The sequence below is a fragment of the Lupinus angustifolius genome, chromosome LG14, assembly GCF_001865875.1.
Source record: "Lupinus angustifolius cultivar Tanjil chromosome LG14, LupAngTanjil_v1.0, whole genome shotgun sequence".
In the NCBI taxonomy this organism is placed as follows: Eukaryota; Viridiplantae; Streptophyta; class Magnoliopsida; order Fabales; family Fabaceae; genus Lupinus; species Lupinus angustifolius.
In genome coordinates, this window is record NC_032022.1 from 13,515,059 (window position 1) to 13,534,107 (window position 19,049).

At 31.9% G+C, this 19,049-nt stretch overlaps 2 protein-coding genes across 4 annotated transcripts; one reads left to right on the forward strand and one right to left on the reverse strand.

Annotated features, from left to right (window-relative positions):
- On the forward strand, positions 6,327-10,641 carry LOC109327112 (cryptochrome-1-like). Of its 2 annotated transcripts, none has more exons than XM_019560152.1 (5): positions 6,327-6,836; positions 7,411-7,629; positions 8,150-8,856; positions 9,362-10,161; positions 10,321-10,641. In XM_019560152.1, the coding sequence occupies exons 1-5, from the start codon at positions 6,491-6,493 to the stop codon at positions 10,322-10,324; spliced, it is 2,076 nt and encodes a 691-aa protein (XP_019415697.1). In that variant the 5' UTR covers positions 6,327-6,490; the 3' UTR covers positions 10,325-10,641. The 2 variants fall into 2 exon arrangements, with proteins under 2 accessions (XP_019415697.1, XP_019415696.1); XM_019560151.1 differs by lacking the exon at positions 10,321-10,641 and adding an exon at positions 10,242-10,293.
- On the reverse strand, positions 11,320-16,537 carry LOC109326205 (5'-adenylylsulfate reductase-like 4). 2 transcript variants are annotated; one of them, XM_019558900.1, is made up of 4 exons: positions 16,169-16,537; positions 13,230-13,417; positions 13,027-13,151; positions 11,320-12,271 (listed from the first exon to the last, which is right to left on the reverse strand). In XM_019558900.1, the coding sequence occupies exons 1-4, from the start codon at positions 16,373-16,375 to the stop codon at positions 11,829-11,831; spliced, it is 963 nt and encodes a 320-aa protein (XP_019414445.1). In that variant the 5' UTR covers positions 16,376-16,537; the 3' UTR covers positions 11,320-11,828. The 2 variants fall into 2 exon arrangements, with proteins under 2 accessions (XP_019414445.1, XP_019414444.1); XM_019558899.1 differs by lacking the exon at positions 16,169-16,537 and adding an exon at positions 14,180-14,547.

The window sequence follows — 19,049 nt, forward strand, 5'->3', positions numbered from 1 at the left end:
TGATAAGTGATGTGGGTGTGGGCTACTTGTAGGTACTTTAGTTATGTTGGGTGAACTTAAAGAGTATTGATAGGTACTTATTCAACTATTTTTTATATATAACCATAAGGGGTGGGTCGGGTGGCTCGGATATAGACCTAAACCCATCCTTTTTGACAATAGGTCTATCCCTTTTAATCCAGATTGTGCTGTTTTATTTATTTGGACGGGTCAAACTAGTCCCTATGTTATCGGATTGGAATGAGTCAACAGGTCGGACCGGGTCTTGCTCTTTCCCAGTTATTTGTATAGCTCCCTATAAGATTCTTATTTTCCTTTTTGGATTTAAATATTTTAAAACGAGTGACCCACTAGAGAATAAAGTGGGAAATTGCCATTGATCTAAAAATCTATATTAAATTTTTTTAACAACTCTATAATTTATAATACATGTAGATGTATCTTACCATAGTCTCAATCATAACCTTTATCAATGGTTGGATTTGCATTTTATAAAGTGCAAACCTACGCTCTACATGAGTCAAATCTTTTATTTTTTATTAATTTCAAAATTGCAATCTGATTCAAGTGCAAGTTATCAATCATATATATAATTCTAAGTTCAAATTCTTCAGATTCATCCTTACTATTTATTTCTTACAAGAAAAATTATCATTATTTATCTTTGCTCTCATTCATCCTCGTTGAATAACGAATTACTAACTATTCCACATGGAATTTTTGAAAACTTCAAATAGATAAATATCAAACTATTATAATTTCCCTCTTCCACATGGTAAAAGTGAGTGTGATTCCTCCCACTAAAAATAGAAGTCTGTCAATTTGGTTAATAATGTGGAATACTTTAATTTGACAAATGTTATACTTATATATAATTTATTTTCCTCTTCAAACATTTTCTGCCTTGCTTTTTAGTTTTTTTACTCTTCCAAAGATAACTATTATATTTATCATCTTCAATCATGGATGAAGACATCTTAATATCTTATGGACCTTTGCTTGAAATTTGAATTCTTTATGTATGCCCAAAAAAGTAGAAATTATCTTGTAAGTTTCTTAAATAATAAATAATAAATAATAAAATATAATCTAACCACTTGCACATTTTCATGAGCTAAAAACTAGTTCCACATATTTACCTCATAAATTATATTTATACAGTATAAAGATTTATACATAATCAGTTATCATTCATCATTCATTTATATTACTTTTTTTAAACTTTGAAAAATCAATGATGATCAAAGTTGAATAATAGATAATACAATGATAGTATATCAAACTCATATACTATCATTATATACATATTTTTCTCATATTTAAATTGGGGCCTTAGAACTATTGCCAAATTTTAGATTAGACTAATTATTTGACTAGATGGAACTGTGTTGTTATGTGATACTATTCACCAAGTTGTTATTTGTATTTGTCCATAATATATTAATTTCTCTCCTTATCAATGGCAAAAGACAGTCAAACCAGCCTGCCTAATGCGATGGTCCAGCCTCAAAGATTTTTCCACACAAGACATACCTATTGTCCTTTTTTGTCTTACTATTATTCATTAATTAATTTTTTAAATTATCTTGTCTTGATATTTATTTAAAAAAATATAGATGAAGCATAGGACATTTTCCAACTTCACAAGACAAGAGTATAAATTAACATATGGGCAGAAAAAATAGGAAGGTCTTGTATGTAAATAACAACATTGGGCTGATATGGGCCAGTTTATCTTTTAATCTCATGGAGTGGAAATTGAAGAGATACACTTGTTTGGTAAAGAATAGAAAGAAAGAGGTGGGAACACACATTTTTTTACTAAAGATCTTATCTTTGTTCATTTATGGTATATATACCTTAAATATAATAATTCCTTTCTACTTTTAGGGGTATTTTTGTTTTGGAAGATAAATATGAAGATGAATATTATGAAACACGAGTTGGACATCAAAATGAAAGATATCTGGTTAAAGGTTTAAGTAATTTAATTAGTTAAATTCTTTGGTCGTACCAAATGATATTATATATAATTGACAATATATATCAAATGTAAAGATTTATATACAATTAGTATATCATCTATTGTTCATTTATATTTATTTTGGAAATGATGATTGAAAATGAATGATAAATAATGGACTCACAATGTATAAAACTTTTATATTGTTGGTGCATATATATTTTTCTCTATATAATTATATATAAATGTATATAACTAGTAATTATCTGTAAATATATTGAAGTGATATGATTTCATCCTTTTTTACCCAAATAAAAGAAAATGATAAAGTAGTGTTTTGTTTTTGTAATTTAAGTGAATTATTTGGTTTACTTCCGAATCATTCTAACTTAATATGATTGGGTGAAAATTTCTCTATGACACAACTCTTCATTAAGTTAAAACCGTAAATGAAAGTAATTTTTATATCTAATAGCACCTCCTCCCCTCACATCATTAGAAAATAGGTTGAATACTATATGTATGACGTTTTCTGAATTTCCATCGTGTCAGTGAGTCAGAACTTGTAATGAAATGGAATGAACGCATATTTTTAACTCATTCATTTTTTTTAATGAATAATTTTGAAGAACATTTTTTTGTCGGACAAAATTGAGTATTCACATTAAGGAATAAAGATCATATGATAAGTGATGTGGGTGTGGGCTACTTGTAGGTACTTTAGTTATGTTGGGTGAACTTAAAGAGTATTGATAGGTACTTATTCAACTATTTTTTATATATAACCATAAGGGGTGGGTCGGGTGGCTCGGATATAGACCTAAACCCATCCTTTTTGACAATAGGTCTATCCCTTTTAATCCAGATTGTGCTGTTTTATTTATTTGGACGGGTCAAACTAGTCCCTATGTTATCGGATTGGAATGAGTCAACAGGTCGGACCGGGTCTTGCTCTTTCCCAGTTATTTGTATAGCTCCCTATAAGATTCTTATTTTCCTTTTTGGATTTAAATATTTTAAAACGAGTGACCCACTAGAGAATAAAGTGGGAAATTGCCATTGATCTAAAAATCTATATTAAATTTTTTTAACAACTCTATAATTTATAATACATGTAGATGTATCTTACCATAGTCTCAATCATAACCTTTATCAATGGTTGGATTTGCATTTTATAAAGTGCAAACCTACGCTCTACATGAGTCAAATCTTTTATTTTTTATTAATTTCAAAATTGCAATCTGATTCAAGTGCAAGTTATCAATCATATATATAATTCTAAGTTCAAATTCTTCAGATTCATCCTTACTATTTATTTCTTACAAGAAAAATTATCATTATTTATCTTTGCTCTCATTCATCCTCGTTGAATAACGAATTACTAACTATTCCACATGGAATTTTTGAAAACTTCAAATAGATAAATATCAAACTATTATAATTTCCCTCTTCCACATGGTAAAAGTGAGTGTGATTCCTCCCACTAAAAATAGAAGTCTGTCAATTTGGTTAATAATGTGGAATACTTTAATTTGACAAATGTTATACTTATATATAATTTATTTTCCTCTTCAAACATTTTCTGCCTTGCTTTTTAGTTTTTTTACTCTTCCAAAGATAACTATTATATTTATCATCTTCAATCATGGATGAAGACATCTTAATATCTTATGGACCTTTGCTTGAAATTTGAATTCTTTATGTATGCCCAAAAAAGTAGAAATTATCTTGTAAGTTTCTTAAATAATAAATAATAAATAATAAAATATAATCTAACCACTTGCACATTTTCATGAGCTAAAAACTAGTTCCACATATTTACCTCATAAATTATATTTATACAGTATAAAGATTTATACATAATCAGTTATCATTCATCATTCATTTATATTACTTTTTTTAAACTTTGAAAAATCAATGATGATCAAAGTTGAATAATAGATAATACAATGATAGTATATCAAACTCATATACTATCATTATATACATATTTTTCTCATATTTAAATTGGGGCCTTAGAACTATTGCCAAATTTTAGATTAGACTAATTATTTGACTAGATGGAACTGTGTTGTTATGTGATACTATTCACCAAGTTGTTATTTGTATTTGTCCATAATATATTAATTTCTCTCCTTATCAATGGCAAAAGACAGTCAAACCAGCCTGCCTAATGCGATGGTCCAGCCTCAAAGATTTTTCCACACAAGACATACCTATTGTCCTTTTTTGTCTTACTATTATTCATTAATTAATTTTTTAAATTATCTTGTCTTGATATTTATTTAAAAAAATATAGATGAAGCATAGGACATTTTCCAACTTCACAAGACAAGAGTATAAATTAACATATGGGCAGAAAAAATAGGAAGGTCTTGTATGTAAATAACAACATTGGGCTGATATGGGCCAGTTTATCTTTTAATCTCATGGAGTGGAAATTGAAGAGATACACTTGTTTGGTAAAGAATAGAAAGAAAGAGGTGGGAACACACATTTTTTTACTAAAGATCTTATCTTTGTTCATTTATGGTATATATACCTTAAATATAATAATTCCTTTCTACTTTTAGGGGTATTTTTGTTTTGGAAGATAAATATGAAGATGAATATTATGAAACACGAGTTGGACATCAAAATGAAAGATATCTGGTTAAAGGTTTAAGTAATTTAATTAGTTAAATTCTTTGGTCGTACCAAATGATATTATATATAATTGACAATATATATCAAATGTAAAGATTTATATACAATTAGTATATCATCTATTGTTCATTTATATTTATTTTGGAAATGATGATTGAAAATGAATGATAAATAATGGACTCACAATGTATAAAACTTTTATATTGTTGGTGCATATATATTTTTCTCTATATAATTATATATAAATGTATATAACTAGTAATTATCTGTAAATATATTGAAGTGATATGATTTCATCCTTTTTTACCCAAATAAAAGAAAATGATAAAGTAGTGTTTTGTTTTTGTAATTTAAGTGAATTATTTGGTTTACTTCCGAATCATTCTAACTTAATATGATTGGGTGAAAATTTCTCTATGACACAACTCTTCATTAAGTTAAAACCGTAAATGAAAGTAATTTTTATATCTAATAGCACCTCCTCCCCTCACATCATTAGAAAATAGGTTGAATACTATATGTATGACGTTTTCTGAATTTCCATCGTGTCAGTGAGTCAGAACTTGTAATGAAATGGAATGAACTATAGACATATATGGAATTTGTTTTATTCATCCCATACCCATAGTGTATAGGATAAGAAGAGAAAAAGGAAAAATCTACATAACCTAAAGTTGTGGCTGCAATTTGCCTATCAATTTCATTGTATCCCCACTCAGTTTACCAATACTCTTCACTTCCCATTTCTTCCATTCCAACTTATCTCTCTCATACTTTGTAATTTGAGAAGATAAACTAAAAAAATAGAGTAGAATAATAGTATCATCTCTAATTTGGTATCACATTTCAGGGAAAAGCAAAAGGGAGGAAAAACAAGTGTTTATTTTTCTGAACATGTCTTTACATTTTTTATACAAAAGAAATTGTATAAAATAAACTTTACTTATCAACAAGAATCACATTTATGTGTATGTCTATATATTCAACTTTAAAATTTGACCTTGCGTTAATTTTATAGAGTTGTAAGAAATAAAATGTGAATACTTGAACTTAAATTTCAGTTGATGAACTGGATGATTGTTTTAACTTAATGAGGTGTCTAGAGTTTCAATTAACTTAATGAGGTGTCTAGAGTTTCAATTAATAGAAAAATGAAGCTAAGTTAAACATTTGATAGAAAGAAATCTTTCTTCTTATCAATCTAGCCCAATTTGAATAGGATTGTGTCCATAAAAATACTCCTTGTTCAAACAAAATCAAAAATATTCAGAAACATTAATTTTCATTTGCACACTATTAGTCTACCATGTCTATACCAACATGTCATTTTGCAACCGTGAGATCCTTTGATATAAACCCTTATAGATGTTTTTTTGTCCAAGTAATTAATATTTTGCTAACAATATATTGGTCTAGTGGTGTAAAATATTAGATTCTAATGAGTAATACTAAGAGTAATCACACATAAAATATATTAATTCCTTATAATATAAGAAAATACCATTAATACTACCAAAATCATCAAGATTTTTATTCAACGGAACGATTTCAATTTTATTGGGGAAAAAATTAGCTTCACCCAAAAAAAAAAGTATTCAATAAATTGGGTGAAAGAGAAGTACAACATAAGTGCCCAAACTAAAAAAAATTCTTCAAACCTAAATAATTAACCAAATAGTAACTAATTTACCTATTTTTTTGGCTTAAAGTCCTCCACTTATCATATTAGAAAGAAACACCAACCCAAGAAAGAAAAAAAAAAGCTGAGAAGTATAGACAACATAAAAAAGATAAGAGTGATTTCCTGGTTGGTTTTTTCAGCATTCAACAGAAAGGAATAAAAGAAACATGTTGCATGGTTAACAAGACCAAGAATATTGTATGCATGTGTGTGTGAATAGTTTGTGTAGAGATATGTCAAGTGGTGGATGCAGCATAGTATGGTTCAGGAGAGATCTAAGGGTAGAAGATAATCCAGCACTGAGTGCAGCAGTTAGAGCTGGAACTGTGGTTGCACTTTTCATATGGGCACCTGAAGAAGAGGGTCAATATCAACCTGGTAGAGTTTCTAGGTGGTGGCTCAAGCATAGTTTGGCTCATCTTGATTCATCTCTTAGAAGTCTTGGTACTTCTCTTATCACTAAGAGATCAACTAATAGTGTTTCATCTCTACTAGATGTTGTTAAGTCCACTGGAGCCACTCAAGTCTTTTTTAACCACTTATATGGTTAGTTTCTATTCTTTTCTCTTGTCTCAATTTCTGTTACTTAATTCATTTTTTATGTATGTTTTGTCTCTGAGTTTACTAGTTTGTGACTGTGTTATGTTTGTTTATGATAAATTCTTCATGCAAGTTACTTTATCATCTTTGCTAAAAGAACATTGGATTTGCTTGTTTGCAATCTCAAAATTAGAGTAAAATTATTCTGTTTTTAATTAGGTAGCAATATGAAAAACATGACAATTGGAATTGTTTCTTTCATTATTTTGTAAGCTTCTTGTTTTTTAATTAGGTAGCAATTTACAGAACAGGACATCTTAGTTGTATGATTTTTAGTTTAATTTTTTGTTACTTACAGTTTATGTTATAGTTGTCTATGGTCAAATCTTCATGCAAACTACTTTATCATCTCTAAGCATTTTTTTTTTATTTTTTTCTTGGATTTGTTTTTTTACAATCTCAGATAAAGAGTGAAATTTGTTCTGTTCCATGAGGTTATTTTACTTTCATCAACTCTTGCTTACTAATTCAGGAGAAAAGACTTCCTCTAAATGTTTACTTGTGATGTTATATGTTGCAGATCCCTTGTCACTTATCAGGGATCATCAAGCAAAGGAGGTTCTGACTTCTCACGGCATTACGGTACTATCCTTCAACGCGGATTTGTTATATGAACCATGGGATATCAACGATGCCTGTGGCCAACCATTCACAACTTTTGCTGCCTTTTGGGAAAGATGCCTTAGCATGCCTTATGACCCAGACTCACCTCTTCTACCTCCTAAGAAGATTATTCCAGGTCTTCTTTTGTTCAATTCTTTTCTCAGCCTCAGTCTTCTTTTAATTTTATTGATACTTTTCTGGTTGTAAAGTTCATAGTTCACTAATCTTTTGTGCTTCCTGTTAAGTACTGAATAACTTATCTACATTGGAGAAGTGACATCTATGCTCTGTTTAAACCACTTGATAAGTAGATATTTAACATATTAAAAAATATGTGAAGTGTTTTAGTTATCATGATGGAGTTTATTTTAGAAGCACAAATTCATAGTTCAGTGTGCCTAATTAACTTTTAGGCATCAAACATGGTCTACCAGATACCAAAAGTTAATACAATTAAATAAGTATTCATTTGAATTGTTGTTCAATTCTAGCTTTCAATGTCAAATTTTGTGTAGTATGCAATATATGTATTTCATTGCTTGTATAATCTCACCATATATACATTTGTACTCACCATATGCTTGTCCTAAGAGGCATTGTTCCTTTTTCAGGTCTCGGTCGATTTGCACTTATTGACAGCTAATGCTTTCTTTCAGGTGATGTATCAAGGTGCATGTCTGATATATTGGTGCTTGAAGATGAATTAGAGAAGGCAAGCAATGCACTTCTTGCTCGAGCATGGTCACCTGGGTGGAGCAACGCTAACAAGGCTTTGACCACATTCATAAATGGTCCACTGCTTGAGTATTCGAAAAATCGCAAGAAGGCTGACAGTGCCACAACCTCATTTCTTTCCCCCCATTTGCATTTTGGTGAGTTGAGTGTGAAAAAGGTTTTCCATCTTGTCTGCATCAAGCAAATTTTATGGGCAAACGAAGGAAACAAGGCCGGTGAAGAAAGCGTTAACTTGTTCCTCCAGTCTATTGGCCTTAGAGAGTATTCAAGGTACATTTGTTTCAACCACCCCAATAGTCATGAAAGGCCTCTTCTAGGACAGCTTAAGTTATTTCCTTGGGTAGTGAATGAAGGCTATTTTAAGGCATGGAGGCAAGGCAGAACTGGTTACCCATTGGTGGATGCTGGCATGAGGGAGTTGTGGGCCACGGGTTGGCTGCACGATCGTATACGTGTCGTGGTTTCCAGTTTCTTTGTGAAGGTTTTGCAGCTTCCCTGGAGATGGGGAATGAAATATTTCTGGGATACCCTCTTGGATGCAGATCTTGAGAGTGATGCTCTCGGTTGGCAGTACATATCTGGTTCTCTCCCGGATGGCCGTGAATTAGACCGGATAGATAATCCACAGGTGCACATGCTTTAGTGTAAAACCTAGTGACTTTTTGGATGTATGATTGTATCTGCATGCCTTTTAATATGTTAACCTGAAAAACCACATGATATGTTGCATAATCCTGCTATACTTTTTATAGTTTGTGCACTTAGCCAGAGATTCTATTGTGCATCATTGAGAGTTTTTCCAGAGTAATACTCTGGCTTCTTTTAATTTCTCCCAACTTTTCCCCATTGAAATATATGTTAACCTTTTTAGTCTTGAATACTTCCAAATATATGATCAATCATAACTATGAGGCCTAGAGTTATTTTTTCCAAAATTATTTTTGTTTGTTTTGCTGCCTGTCTTTGTTCCTTCAACTTGAGGGGAAATTGGATTGAATTTTGAGATTGTGATTATTAACATTGGTATTGACTTTTCAGAGTTAAGTCCTATTGAAAGCTATTTGACTGCAGAAAAATGATAAATTCTCTAGTAATGGATACACTCATGTCATTTTTTTTTTTGGATTTTATAGTTTGAGGGATACAAATTTGATCCAAATGGAGAATATGTACGGCGCTGGCTTCCAGAGCTTGCTAGATTACCAACTGAATGGATACATCATCCATGGAATGCACCAGAAGCGGTACTCGAAGCTGCTGGAGTTGAGCTTGGATCAAACTATCCCCTTCCAATTGTAGGAATAGACGCAGCAGAAACCAGATTAGAAGAAGCACTATCAGAAATGTGGCGACTAGAAGCAGCTTCAAGAGCTGTCACTGAAAATGGAACCGAGGAAGGGCTTGGTGACTCATCGGAATCGACTGCTGTTGCTTTTCCTCAAGACATCCAAATGGAGGAAAGTGATGAACCTGCAAGGAACAATTCTCCTCCTCTTGCTCGACACTACCAGGATCAGATGGTTCCAAGTATCACTTCTTCCCTGACGAGAGTTGAGGAGGAAGTAACTTCTGATATTAGAAACTCAGCAGAACAAAGCAGAGCTGAAGTACCAATAAACGTAAACACGCGGCAAAATGCAAGAGATGCATTGAACGAAAGGATGTTGCAGACTGCTCAAAGGAATGCACAACTACACTACAATAGTGGAATGCACATGAGAAATGCAGCTGAAGATTCCGCAGTAGAATCGTCAAGTATTAGTAGGAGGAGGGAGAGAGATGGAGGCGTAGTTCCAGAATGGTCTCCTTCGGCTTCTAGTTACTCGGAGCAGTTAGTAGGAGATGAAAATGGCATAGCTAGCAGTTCATCTTACTTGCAAAGGCATCCTCAGTCTCACCAATTGCTGAATTGGAGGGGACTACCTCAGACCGGGTAAGATTTCTCGAATCACTGAAGTCTGAAAGCATTAATAATCTATACCTTATACCACTTGTCGAAAAAATTTGTCGCAGGATCCTATGTTCTAAACATTTGAAGAACATAAAATGAATTGCCAATCTTCTACACTCATTATTGATATTTTAATTACAGGTGATGCATATATAAAGCAAGCAGATTAGAAGCAAGGAGTTGGAAAATACACTATTTCTTTAAGATAAAGTGGGATGGTGAACCTGCATTGAACATACATGTATTAGTTTCCTACTCCTCTTACCTGTCTCAATACAAGATTAATGGCTGACCTTTGATGTGTATGAAAATTTCAATTCATAGAGCAATACATCCACAGTTCCATTTTGGTTTCTTGTACAATATTTGTTGGCTTGTTGTATAGTATATTTTGTGTAGTGAGGGAGAAAGAGACACTATAAGATCTTTGGTCCACTAATAAACTCAGGTTTGTACTTATTATTTCGGCATATTAGTCCAGTAATAAACTCAGGCTATAGTTATTGTTTAAAGCAAATATAGTACTTTTATCAGTTTTATGATCCATGCTTTATTTACATTTTGTATGCAACTCATCTTGGTGCATAGAAAATGTAAAGTGCACCTCATTTTGGTGCTCACATTTCTGAAAATTGTGTGGCATTACAGTCTAAAATGCTGAAACACATTTCTTAATATTTATTCTTGCAAGACAAGTCATGCTTATGTGGGGAGAAACAGTCAACTATAAATGACAGGAAATCAGCAATGATAAAAGAAATGATAATGTTATTTCACATAAATTTTCCTCACATAATTTGGATAATATCAATCAACTTATTTAACTCTTTTAAAGTGGGGGTTCCACGAAATATATTAATCATTGATGAGAAAATCAATGGTTGGTATTATAATCAAATGCAAAATGAGAGGATTTTACTGATTCATCTTGAATTTATTTATTTATTTATCAATAGTCTTTCCCTTTTTCTCTTAAGTGATTGAGCTAAATTCTCAATAAACGCCATTTGCTTTCCTCTATACTTATTGTCCTTTTCTCTCTCGTCCTTGTCTTTTCAACCAAGATTACTATTCACTAGTTACCAAAGAAAAAATCCGAACAGAACTTCTATTAATATAAAATGCCTCTACAACATTTAAAATCAGATTATCCCCATCCTATTATGTTATAGCTTTTCCAAAATAATCAAGCTGTGTACATGAACATTGCATGCGATCAGTAGTACATCTAGGTAATCATTCATTCCCAACAAAATTAATTTATTAGTGATGGTCACCCACTAACCTTCAAGTAAACCTACAAGTCAAAGAATTACAGATTTTAAGCTCAAGTTTTGCTACATTTATAGTATACACATTGAAGTTTCAATTCTCTACAATGCTGGATGATGTACTTTCTTAAGGGTCCGTTTGCGACTGAGTTTTGGAGGCGAAGAAAGGGAAAATATAGGCTTGTGAGACATGAAATACACTTGTGAAGCCAAGTGATGCATTACATCATTCAGTAACATGGTTGAACTCACTCGGCATAAGCCTCGAGGGTTTGAAGATGATCTTGGTACAACAGTAGATGGCATAACTTGTAGCCAAGCCTCTCATAGAGTATATCCAAATTGCCAATTTCATGAGGGGAAACTGGCTGGTACAATTTACTTAATGGTGCATCCACGGTTGGTGCTTCCCTCTCCAATTGAAACAGTGGCAAGGGACTTGGAAGCCCATGCTTTAGCATTCATTGCTCCTTCCTGTAGATTACTTATCTTGTATGGCTCTTTCAGACATTGAAATGACTGTATTATTCGCTTCAGATATACCAAAGGATGTTCCAACATGCTCCCTAATCTAACATTTTGAATGGCTCTTCTCCAAGCAAATTGAACACAAATAAGCAGTGTAGGAAAAAACAAGAGTAGTCTCAAAACCACAAATGCAGTGGCCAGAGCCAAATAAGTCTCCTGCCTCAGTAAATTTTCTGGAGATCTAGCCCATGAAAATGGGAAACTTTCTAGCTCAGTGTGACCGTGCTTCTCACGAACTGCCAAACGCCCAATTTTCTGAAGGGATGGTTGATCAAGTGAATCAATTCTGGCCCCTACAATGACAGCCGAACAATGAACTAAATACAAGATTGCATAAAACACCATTTACTCTCGCCCAAATGTTTACCTTTAGCATGTAAAAGGCATGGTAACAACTCAATCACAATAAAGACAATTAAGGCACAGACAAAGCACATCAATGGTCAAATGTTCAAATTTATTCTCAATCATAAAGGTGCTCATCATAAAATAAATAATGCAAAAAACCAAAGAAAATCATTCACATGGACAAAATAATTAAATATAACATATTTCCTTGGTCTGAAATAAATCCATTTGTTTAAGGTTTCTCTAATGGGCTGACATGATCGGAAACTAGATTTTAATGAGATCGTACATTTAGGGTGTTTTTGAAAGCTTCACAAATGGCTTGAGCGCTCTGTCTAGTGCAGTATCCTCAATGGTTTTTATTACTAAATATTAATTATTAAGTGTTTAATGTTTAATCCATTAACATTATAATGAGTTCTACAGTGCCTGTGAGGCTGTGGACCACACAGCGCCACCTGTTTAAAAAATTGATAAAGCTTTGCTGGAAATGAAAAACACCAGTTCGATTATGTGGCACTTCCTATAGTTTAGTGAGTGTAAAAAAGTACAGTAGATCAAATTTAAGCTCTATTTATTAATTAAATAGACTAATGAGAAAATCATGTAAATCTTACTGTTATATTCATTTATATGAACAAAATATCAAGATTAAAAAAAGAAGGAATCTCTATGTAACGAGTGAAAGAATGAGCCTTACCAGTAACATCGCTGTAGAAACTTATGACCGAGTCCAGTGTCCGAGATCCATGGTAACGGACACACATGGTAGAATTTAAAATGAATAGTGTAGGGAAACCACGGACACCGTATTTTGACAGGGTGCTACAAGAATTGGACATGCGTTAAATTGAAATAAACCATGAAAGAAAGAAAGGGTGTGCATTGAATGAGAGCACGGACCTTGGCCTGACAGATGATTCTTCAATAGCAAGATGTGGAATGGAAGCACTGAGGGATGACAGGATTGAGAAAACTTGTCCAAATATCTGAGAGAAAGGACACCATGATGCATAGAAAAGTACGGCTACATACTCCTGATTATTCTTGTGAACCATGTTTAGTGCCTTCTGGAAAGAAACCTCATTTCCCTGCATATTGCAGAATGCTTAGCTTCCATGAGAATCATAATTACAATCTTGTATTAGCATCAAAACCAATAAGCTACATGATACAAAGCTTAATACAATATACAAATACACACACACACAATATATATATATATATATACATATATCAGAACATAATCTACATGTTGCACATAACTAACCGTTCCCCAACTAGGAAGCACAGATATAACACCAGAAACGGACACAGCAAGTTCTATAAATTATGAATGCGACACAACTCTGCTTCAAATAAATTTTTTACTTAAGGTTAATATTAAAACACAAATCTTAAATTAGAAGAGATGAATAATGTTTTAAAAGTCAAAATATGGGTTATTGTAGGCATGATAAAAATGCAAAGTTCATCTAATTGTAGTCGTATTTTCATCTATCATGGTATAAGAATTAAAATAAATGAAAAAACAACATAAAAACAGTCAAGAGTGTCTAGGAAGTATCCAAATAATTTGAAGTACCCATGATTCAGAACTCCTAAGGTTGTTGATGCCGACAAGGAACAATGACTAATGTTAAGGAAATAAAAGCCAAGTGGCATAAACAGTGTACCAACACAAAAAACCGGGAGTTGCAAAATGTTGAGGATTGAAGCAATCATATACTCATAATCTCAAGATTCGAGTACAAAGATACTAAATTTTCCAATAAAAAATTACAACATGTATAGTACCCAAATAAATAGAAAAAAAAATTAAATTTTAAAAGGAAGAAGAAAGAGTTAGGTACCTCGGTAGCACCAATATAACGAAATGATGGAGGAGAATGAGGAATAGAGCAGGTAGAATCTGAAAACCCTAAGATGAAATCGAAAACAGATTCCCTCCGACACACGGTGGAGAGAGAAAACCTGCCGGTGTTAGATTCCCCGGAGCAGGAAAGGGACCCACAAATCAAAACGGCAAACACGATCTCCAATCCCCAATTCCTCATCATCACTAACTAAAAATAGAAATGGATAATTAGAAACCCTAATAAATTAAAAAGAGTTATAAAGAGGAATTGGGTTGGGAATTGAGATGAAGATGAAGGGTTAAGAAGGGGTTGTTGTAAGTTTTCCTGGCATCACTGTTTTCCTTTGAAAGAGAAAGAATAAGAGAGACTCGTCACCATGTTTCTCTTCAACTTCTATCACTATGGCTGGGTTTTTTTCCTCTTTTGACATTTCTTTACTTTATTTTCTCCTAATAAAATTATTCATTATCTATTGTTTGTTTATAATAATTAATTTTGTTTTTTATTTTAATCTTATTAGAAAATTATATTTTTATCTTATTTATATTATTTATCTGAAATTAAATTATTATTATCACTAGTAATATGATAAATTTAAAATATTCTAGTATTTAAAGTTATATTTTATAGCTATAAAACTTTTGTTTAGGTTAGTATTAAAAATATGTTTGTCAAAATACTTTTGTTTTAGCCAAGAATTTATCTTATATTTTATCAAATTTATAATTAAATTACTTTGATAACAAATGTCTATATAGCATATATATACTAAATTTATAATTTTCGTATGTTGTACGGATAAAATAAACAAGTACTCAATAAATTAAAAAGATTATACTTCACAGCCTTGGACCTTGTAAGCAACAACATTCATCATATTGGATTCAAATTCAAGCCTTTATGAAGTATTTTCCATATCCTAACCTCCTTGAGGAATCTCCAATTGCAATGAGATAATATTATGAAGTAAATACATAACCAAATTAATAGTTTTAAACAACTTGCCTTTATGGTTGTAAGAATTTTTTGTTCAAATAACGTGATTCTATTCTCACATGGCAGAGAAAGAGAAGGCAAGAGAATGCTCCTACTCTCAAATAAGTAACTTGTCTAAAATACAAAGCATTCATCATGATTTCACCCATGTCTTAAAGAAGGGTTTTTCTTTCATATTAAATAAATTCACATTAGAAAAACCCTTGAACCAAGGAAAAAAAACCTTAAAATACATAAATTGAGATGTACACTTATGCACACGTCATAAAAATCATTCTTTAGTTTTTTTCTTTCCGAAAACCTCTCCATAGAAGTAATCAAATCAGAAATAAGCTTATTCACATCTTTAAAAACAAAAACATGTCCTGACATACCAAATAAACTATGAAATGCACATAACTAACCGTTCCCCAACTAGGAAGCACAGATATAACACCAGAAACGGACACAGCAAGTTCTATAAATTATGAATGCGACACAACTCTGCTTCAAATAAATTTTTTACTTAAGGTTAATATTAAAACACAAATCTTAAATTAGAAGAGATGAATAATGTTTTAAAAGTCAAAATATGGGTTATTGTAGGCATGATAAAAATGCAAAGTTCATCTAATTGTAGTCGTATTTTCATCTATCATGGTATAAGAATTAAAATAAATGAAAAAACAACATAAAAACAGTCAAGAGTGTCTAGGAAGTATCCAAATAATTTGAAGTACCCATGATTCAGAACTCCTAAGGTTGTTGATGCCGACAAGGAACAATGACTAATGTTAAGGAAATAAAAGCCAAGTGGCATAAACAGTGTACCAACACAAAAAACCGGGAGTTGCAAAATGTTGAGGATTGAAGCAATCATATACTCATAATCTCAAGATTCGAGTACAAAGATACTAAATTTTCCAATAAAAAATTACAACATGTATAGTACCCAAATAAATAGAAAAAAAAATTAAATTTTAAAAGGAAGAAGAAAGAGTTAGGTACCTCGGTAGCACCAATATAACGAAATGATGGAGGAGAATGAGGAATAGAGCAGGTAGAATCTGAAAACCCTAAGATGAAATCGAAAACAGATTCCCTCCGACACACGGTGGAGAGAGAAAACCTGCCGGTGTTAGATTCCCCGGAGCAGGAAAGGGACCCACAAATCAAAACGGCAAACACGATCTCCAATCCCCAATTCCTCATCATCACTAACTAAAAATAGAAATGGATAATTAGAAACCCTAATAAATTAAAAAGAGTTATAAAGAGGAATTGGGTTGGGAATTGAGATGAAGATGAAGGGTTAAGAAGGGGTTGTTGTAAGTTTTCCTGGCATCACTGTTTTCCTTTGAAAGAGAAAGAATAAGAGAGACTCGTCACCATGTTTCTCTTCAACTTCTATCACTATGGCTGGGTTTTTTTCCTCTTTTGACATTTCTTTACTTTATTTTCTCCTAATAAAATTATTCATTATCTATTGTTTGTTTATAATAATTAATTTTGTTTTTTATTTTAATCTTATTAGAAAATTATATTTTTATCTTATTTATATTATTTATCTGAAATTAAATTATTATTATCACTAGTAATATGATAAATTTAAAATATTCTAGTATTTAAAGTTATATTTTATAGCTATAAAACTTTTGTTTAGGTTAGTATTAAAAATATGTTTGTCAAAATACTTTTGTTTTAGCCAAGAATTTATCTTATATTTTATCAAATTTATAATTAAATTACTTTGATAACAAATGTCTATATAGCATATATATACTAAATTTATAATTTTCGTATGTTGTACGGATAAAATAAACAAGTACTCAATAAATTAAAAAGATTATACTTCACAGCCTTGGACCTTGTAAGCAACAACATTCATCATATTGGATTCAAATTCAAGCCTTTATGAAGTATTTTCCATATCCTAACCTCCTTGAGGAATCTCCAATTGCAATGAGATAATATTATGAAGTAAATACATAACCAAATTAATAGTTTTAAACAACTTGCCTTTATGGTTGTAAGAATTTTTTGTTCAAATAACGTGATTCTATTCTCACATGGCAGAGAAAGAGAAGGCAAGAGAATGCTCCTACTCTCAAATAAGTAACTTGTCTAAAATACAAAGCATTCATCATGATTTCACCCATGTCTTAAAGAAGGGTTTTTCTTTCATATTAAATAAATTCACATTAGAAAAACCCTTGAACCAAGGAAAAAAAACCTTAAAATACATAAATTGAGATGTACACTTATGCACACGTCATAAAAATCATTCTTTAGTTTTTTTCTTTCCGAAAACCTCTCCATAGAAGTAATCAAATCAGAAATAAGCTTATTCACATCTTTAAAAACAAAAACATGTCCTGACATACCAAATAAACTATGAAACCAAGAGAAAGATTATACAAGATGTGATTCTCATTCTTTATTTTTCTCCTTCTTTTTTGTTCATCTTTTCTTTCTCATTCATACATGGTTCTACCGTTTTAACATGGTATCAGAGCATAATTATTATTTTGATAGATTTTGCTTCCGCTTCTATGAACTTTCATCTTAGCTTGTTCCACATCCTTTCACCAGTGCCAGAATATAGGTTTGTAATATCATTGGAGGTCATGAAATTCCTCTAGAATCCAAATGAAGTAACTCATTGCATTTCCAACTTGTTATTTTGGGTTTCTATACTATCATTCACTTGAATTTGGTGGATCATTATATTCACTTTGGTGGCTTGGTGAGACGTAGCATGCATGCATGGTGAAGATAATATGTATTTTGATTTTCTATGATATCATTTGATCTCTCTATGAAGGGGGTGCAACAACAACATGATCAAGAAAAAGAAATGGAGAAATTCATCCTTGCACCAAGACTATTATCTTCCTTATAGTCGGATAATTCTTTTCTCACTCCATGGTCCCATTCCTAGAATTCATTCAACTACAATTGGAGGACCAATTCTCAAGTCAAGAGTTAAATCCTTGCTCATATTCTCCCTAAACTTTTCATCGAGGAGGCTGCAAGAACTATTATTCTTTCCGGAAGAAACTTTGTTGATCATACTATAAGAGACCATACAAGTGCATTGGAAAGATTCAATGGCATTTTTTATGGGAGGGTTTTCGCTTTCATATTTGATTCTGCTAATTAAAAAAGAAAGAGAATAATTTGTTGAGTTTGTATAGAAGCTTTGATGGGGAACTTGTTGGTGTTGTTGGGAATTCTTGGTTTTTGAACACTGATCATGTTTATGTTACTTGGCATTCTAGTAGAGGTGTTAGAGAAGAATCCTATGATGAAATTGTTTTGTCTTATTTTTATGGGAAATTGATTGCAAGGGCAGTTAGATTGGCCTTGATAGTTGAAGAGGTGTGTTTTCTTGATGTTTTTGATGGAGCATCATTTTCTAGGGCAGAGAAGCTTACTTCTTATGGTGGCCTCATGGGTAATGCCCATGAAAAAGCTCTTTTTGGAGATATGTGTTATAATCAACAATAAATTGAATTTCATTCATGTTTATTAAAAGTCCATACTCCAGAATGCCCCCCATTGGTCGATCTCTGTCAACACTGTAAGGTCTGGTTCTCCACTACATTTCCATTTGTAATGGTTCATTATCACTACGCATATGGGAAGATGAACACTATAAATTAAATCTCGATTAAGAGGAGAAAATAAGTTATTGATTAGGCCTTCGTTCCAGAATGTCTTCACCATTTGGCAGAGTTCTAATCATCAAGTAGTCAAATCCATAACCATTTGGAGATACTGGTCCGAAGGGCTAATGCCTAAAAAAACAAGGATCTCTCAATACTTCAGCTTGAGCACCATTTCCAATCTTCCACCAAATACCTCAGGCTAAGATCCTCTCTCTTCT

What these genes read in the sequence shown, in the direction of transcription:
- LOC109326205 (XM_019558900.1), bottom strand. Translation starts at nt 16,375, where the DNA reads ATGATGAGGAATTGGGGATTGGAGATCGTGTTTGCCGTTTTGATTTGT. An exon ending in GTTATATTGGTGCTACCGAG is followed by an intron (nt 13,418 to 16,168) that starts GTACCTAACTCT and finishes TGCAATATGCAG; the next exon opens with GGAAATGAGGTTTCTTTCCA. An exon ending in GAATCATCTGTCAGGCCAAG is followed by an intron (nt 13,152 to 13,229) that starts GTCCGTGCTCTC and finishes CAATTCTTGTAG; the next exon opens with CACCCTGTCAAAATACGGTG.
- LOC109327112 (XM_019560151.1), top strand. Translation starts at nt 6,491, where the DNA reads ATGCATGTGTGTGTGAATAGTTTGTGTAGAGATATGTCAAGTGGTGGA. An exon ending in CTTTTTTAACCACTTATATG is followed by an intron (nt 6,837 to 7,410) that starts GTTAGTTTCTAT and finishes TATATGTTGCAG; the next exon opens with ATCCCTTGTCACTTATCAGG. An exon ending in ACCGGATAGATAATCCACAG is followed by an intron (nt 8,857 to 9,361) that starts GTGCACATGCTT and finishes TGGATTTTATAG; the next exon opens with TTTGAGGGATACAAATTTGA.